General features: G+C 43.8%; 1 protein-coding gene across 7 annotated transcripts in view; it reads right to left on the minus strand.

Annotated features, from left to right (window-relative positions):
• The window catches only part of AP1S2 (adaptor related protein complex 1 subunit sigma 2), a 28,922-nt gene extending 23,344 nt beyond the window's left edge, over positions 1-5,578 (minus strand). For all 7 annotated transcript variants that reach the window (XR_010138968.1, XM_009234615.3, XM_002831417.6 and 4 more), the window contains exons 1-2: positions 5,437-5,578; positions 3,101-3,279 (exon numbers count right to left, since the gene is read on the minus strand). Coding sequence is in view for 6 of the 7 variants with exons in the window: in XM_009234615.3 (XP_009232890.1) it covers positions 3,101-3,279 (179 nt within the window). In the remaining variant the exon portion in view is untranslated. The remainder of the gene's footprint in view (positions 1-3,100; positions 3,280-5,436) is intronic.
• Between the last annotated feature and the right edge of the window lie 422 nt (positions 5,579-6,000).

Consider the following 6,000-nt stretch of genomic DNA (forward strand, 5'->3'; position numbering starts at 1 on the left):
GCCAAATACTCAGGATGAAGAATGTAGATGAGATAATTTAACAAAAATCACTTGCTGATATGAACAGCAGAAGTCCTAGTCCAGAATTTCTCAGGAGCTAAGCAGTAATTCTCCTGCTTAAAAAGCTCTTCGCTTCCAGCAGTAGGGAAAACAAATCACCTGTTTATACCAACAAAAAATATGTCCGTAAGTGGTAGAGTAGATGAGGTTTTCAGTATGAAATGGAAGGGGGAACGTATAGAGAAAGAGCTGATAAATTCCACCTTTTGTATATGACTGATATCTCAATAAAGCTGTTTTTTTTAAGTCCACCTTTTATTTAAAGGTGCTTGATGTAAGTATCAGAGTTGGATTAGATACTCTTTGTAGCTTTCAAAAGAAAAAGTAGTGGCTCAACACAGACGGATGGGCTGAGTGACATGTGCATGAACACCAAGCAGTGCTTTCCTTTCTTCCCATAACAGCCCATTCCTGGGATTGAATCCCTTGCTGGTATTTTCCTCCTCCACATGGGGGACTCCTTCCCCTATCTAGAAATAAGCTTAAGCCTCTCACACCTTCTTTTTTAAAAACCTTGTCCCCCACTCCTATGTCTATGAGTGGTTACCACCTCGTCTCCTGTCCTTCACAGCAAAGTTCCCCAAAATAGTCTACACATGCTATTTAAATTTCTCCACCTCTTCACACTTCGCCCCATTACATCGAGAGTTCTATCTCCACTATTCCACTGAAAATGTTCTGGCAAAGGGCATTATATGAAATGCTCACTATAAAATCTACCAGATTCCTTCCTCACTTTCATTGAACTTTATGCAATATCTGGCATTGGTGAAATTTCTCATTCCATTCTGAAGGTCCCTTCTTCATCTCCTTTGCCTGCCACTTGAATGCTGGTGATCTAATACTTTGTCTTATTTTCCCCAGACTTCCATACCTCCACCAACCACATCCCACCAGAAAATCAGGCTTCTCTTAATGAAAGTCACATAGACATCCCCAAATCAACTCACCCCAAAATGAGCCGAGTTCTCTAGCTCACCTTGTACCCCATCAGCAAACCAGAAATGTAGAGATCACCCCACTCCTCTCTTTCCTTCGCTGCTCTCTCCGCTTTGTTGTTGTTGTTGAGGGTCTCACTCTGTCACCTAGGTTGGAGTGCAGTGGCCCAATCAGGGCTCAGTGCAGGCTTGAACTCCCAGGCACAATCAATCCTCCCACCTCAGCCTCCAGAGCAGCTAGGACTACAGGTGCATGCCACCACGCCCAGCTAATTTTTTTTTTTTTTTTAATTGTAGAGACGGCGGGGTCTCACTAAGCTGCCACGGCTGGACTTGAACTCCTGGGCTCAAGCGATTCTCCTGCCTCGGCCTCCCATATTCTTCCCACTTCTAGAGGTGACCAAGTCTTATCAAACCTACCTATTTGATAATGGCTATTTAGTGACAGCTCTCCTTTCTAGCACCTGGGTTCAAGATCTCACGTAGTCTCCTACTGATCCTGCAGGTGCCAGTCTCAGCCCCTCCTGCCCTCATCCATTGTCTCAGTTCAATCTTTTAAGATATGTAAACCTGATCTTTTTCCAGCCCTGTTTAAAATCTTTGCCTCTAAGCTTAAGATCTGAGTTGCAGCCCCATGTCAATCACTAACTGGCATATGGCCCTAGACAAGTCACTTCTCCCAAATTTGCATTCTTTGTAAAATTGAAGTTTGATCAACAACGGCAGTTTTCAAACTCAAGAACTGTCTCCTGTGCAGAGGGGTAAAGGCCAAGTGAGCCAGGATACAGGATCCTCATTCCTGATTTCACAAGGAGCAGCCTCACTTCCACTCATTTTATTTAAGGTTCTACCCATGGGGCAAAAAGCTTAAAACAAAACAAAACAAAACAAAATCACCTGACTAGATCACCGTAAAACATCTCTCACCTCTCAAATGATACGATTTTTCTATGATCTTTAATAAGACCAAACGAAACACTGGATACAAAATCACCCAAAGATACAAAATCACCAAAGATCATTCAATAATAAAGAGGAGTCCTCAATATTTAAGAAACTCTCTGTGTCTTGTAATCTCCATTTCTTCGCAGCCATCTCCCTGACGAAATATCCAACCCATATTTGGAGTGTAATAAAGGGAAGCTGAGAAGAAAACCAGACTTCTCTCCCACCCTCATTGTATCCCATACTGTTACTTCCACGCATACTCCCCACACAAGAGAACTTTTTATATGCAGAAATGCTCTTATCTTAAATTCAGCAAATTATTCAAAAAGAAACAAATGGGGAATGAAGTAAATGTCCCCTCAAAAAATGTTCTGTAAAAGAAGAAAGTTTATTTCTTTTAACCTACTTAGAACAATCTTGAGAAATTTATTTTAGGGTATTCAGGGTTTCAGATATTTATAAAATAAAGATGTATAGCATTAAAAAAATTTTAGTGTTAAAAGCCAATCTATGAGTCATTTTGTAACATCAAATTTTTTAAAAAATCTGTCCTTGGCAAAATTATCTGTCATATTTAATTGCACCCCCACCATAGCAACAAGGGTACTTAAAAGTTAATAAATGCCGCTTACAAACACATCTCATATATACACAAAGTTTTTAAAACATCTATGTGATTGAAACAGTCTACATAGTCAAGGTATTTACAAGTGAGTAAGATTCTAAAAATCAGATAAAAGGCATGTCAAATATTAGTCATTACTTTATAATTTTCGGGGAAAAAGAATTAGACTCTATCTGTACTTGTCTAAATTCAGAGAATTACTCACACAATTTAAAATACTGACCCTACTTTCCCCTGCAATGAAATGAATTCATTAAACTCTTCTATAAAGATGATTAAGCATGAATAATCATTTCTGCCTTTAATTATATAACTAGTTTTCAAATGATTTCCCTGCCTTTATCATTTCAGCCTCAGTAATTATCAATCAAAACACCAGTTATTTTAAAAACACAAAGCTTTACCTTAAACCTATTTCATCTAAATCTTTATTAATCATTATTTACAAATGTCATCACTAAAGTCTGCAATTTCCTAAATGACCTAACATTTGATTCTATTTCACCTTTCTGACAAATAAAAATTATACCTTTTGTAAACAATCTTCAGATCTCGCCACTCAAGGAAGCTGCACATTTTAGGTTTCCGTGCTAAAACGGTCTGAACAAGTTCTCTTGTGATCTTTTTCTTCTCTTTGTCTGATAGTGGGACATACCATTTTTGCAGTCGAAGCTTTCCCTGACGACTAAAAAGCAACATAAACTGCATCTGTTAAGATAAATAAAATCAAGATTACATTTAATACTTTGAATCAATAAAGTTAAGATTATGTGTTTCACAGAGAAGCTTTGGGGGATGGGGTATTTACATGACAGATGATTTTAGCCATCAATATTTCTATGCCAATTAAAATAGCAAGAAATTATTTTGGACAGATCTTCCTCTAGATGCAAACCTTCCAATCCCACCTTGTTCCACATTAAGTTTGGAGGGGAGTGTGCAGGAGAAGAAAGAAAAATGGGTAATAAGCTAAAGTGAAATTTTTGAAGAAAAATAAAGATTACTCTTTCAATTTAAGAAACTACTTTCTACCTCTCCTATACATTACACACTCTCCATATGCATCAAAAGAGAATGGTAGACATCAACTGGTTTGGGTACTTTTGAAAGAAACGGAAGACCTGCTATTTTTCATCCTGAGGCCGTTCTAGTTCCAGGGTGAATTACTTGTAGACAGTAGCTTATATCTTGGAATGTTCTCCTCAGTTTATGATGGCATATTTTAAGCAAAACAGAATGATCCAAAATATTCACCGAAAAATCCCATAAATACAAATTTTCCTTAATAAAAAAGTATGTTTTCATCTGACTTTTAAAACATTCCAACTTAAATATGTACAAAATCTAGAACTGAGTTAATGTATTATGAAAAAGAAAACAAACGTTTAAAAGGCCACAATAAGATTTACACTTATTAAATAAGATTTAGCATTGAAACATCACATGAAATACTTCATTTAAAATAAAAAATAGTATCTACAGATAGAGTGGATGCTGAATTCTACTGTTTTATACTTAAACTAATTTGTATGTATTTATTTGTGATCTGCAAATGTGTTGATTAGTCTGCATGTTTCATTTTTAACGCCAAGCTTTTTGTAATCCAATTGGTCATCTCAACTGCAAACAGAAGTATTGTTTCTACAAAGGTAATTTAAAGGCAGAATTCACACACATATCCTTTTTTCTTTTAACCACTGTTAAGTTCCTTTAACAGCATTACTGCAAATAAGATTCAAGCATGATTCTCAAGATTCACCACACCATCTTGAATTTGAACACGGAGAGGGGAAATTTACAGAACCAATATAGAATAAAAATGGGCCCTAAATTTCGGTAAGAAATTATCGTCGCTTTTTGTAACCACCCAAAAAGGTATCAATAAGATATCTAGAAATGTGTGACGTGGCAATTCAACTTTAGTAAAGTTAAAATGGCCCTGTTACCTCACTTAAAATGCGTCAGGGGAACAAAATATAAGGACATTATTAGGTGATACCAAAGTGCCTCCCGTGCAAGTCCTGAAGATGGCATTCGAAGGGGGCAGCAAGTGAAGCATCAACTGGACATTTACTGCAAACCCGTTACCAGAACTTGGAAAAGAATGGACCTCGTATTCCTAGATCTTGGTGACCAGAAAGGGTGAGGGTTTGCTTGCGAAGAGTATGGGCTCAAGGCTGTCTGGAGCAGGGTCCTGTATCCGCCCTACCACTTTGCAGGACGAAAAAACAATGTATTCTCCTTAAAATAAATTATGTCCTAACATGGGACGAAACCCGGTTGCAAGGCACGAGTATTCCTTCCCTCGTGTTAAAAACCAACGCTTTGATTTTGCCGCAAATCACAGGGCACCACAATTCCTCGAGACTGGCATTAAAAACAATGGGCTCAGCTGCGGCGCGGGCTCGGGGCCAGCGTTCCTCGGGTCCGGCCGTCGCCGGTGCCTACCCCCGACTCCCGAGGCCACACTCCATCACTGACCAAGCCCGGGCGAGGTGACAGGCAAGGAGCGGAGCAGACAATGGCATCCGCCGCCGCGCAGGGGGCGCCAAGAGTCCTCGGCCGCCACCGCCCCCGGCCCCTCCCGAAAGCGCCCCGCAAAACTTGAGGCGATTCCCGAACCACAGGTGCCGCGAGGCTGTCGCGGAGCCCGGGACTGGCCCCCACATCCCCGGGAGCGGCGCGGAGTGGTGCGGAGGGCGCGGACGCGGAGAGAAGTGAGTTGCGGGCGCGGCGACCCAGTGGCGGGCCGGGCAGGCTCGGGGTGGGGTCGTCGGGGCGCGCGCGGGGTGGCGGGGGGCGCGCCCAGCCCTCCCTCCCCGTCTCCCCCATCCTCGGCGCCCCCTTTCGTCCCCAGGGACTTACGGCGGCCGCGGGCCGCGGGCGCGGCGGAGCTTGGCCGGCGGCGGCGGCGGCGGCGAAGGGGAAGCCCCTGTCGCCGTGCTGAGGAAGAGAAGCCGTGGTGCTGTGGGGAGGGGACCCGGCTGGCGGAGGGCAGGATTAGGCGGAGAGGGGAGGGCAAGCTGACAGACCCCGCCCCGGGGGCCGGACGAGGGAGGAGCCGGGGCTGCGGCGAGCTGAGGGGCGGGCTAGGCGATGCGCGGGAAGCGGCTCAGCGGTCGCCAGCGGCACCGGAGGCAGCGCGGGTAAGCGCTGAGTCCAAGGAAGCCGATTGGAGGTTTCTTCGCAGAGGGGTGGTGCGAACCGGAAGCCGGGCCACGTGACCCGGAAGCGGCGTCTGCCGGGCCCGCGCGCCCGCGCGCTCCTGCTGGTGCCTCCGGGACGCGCGCGGGCGGCTGTCCTGTTTGTTTAATGATAGGAGGACGGGATTCTGCAGCGTCCTTAGCCTAGCGGATGGTGCGGGGCAGGGAAGTTCCGGACAGCGAAGAGCCACGTTCGAGCTCTAATGATTCTCTGTGTCCCCAGAGG

This window comes from Pongo abelii, chromosome X, assembly GCF_028885655.2.
Source record: "Pongo abelii isolate AG06213 chromosome X, NHGRI_mPonAbe1-v2.0_pri, whole genome shotgun sequence".
Classification (NCBI taxonomy): Eukaryota; Metazoa; Chordata; class Mammalia; order Primates; family Hominidae; genus Pongo; species Pongo abelii.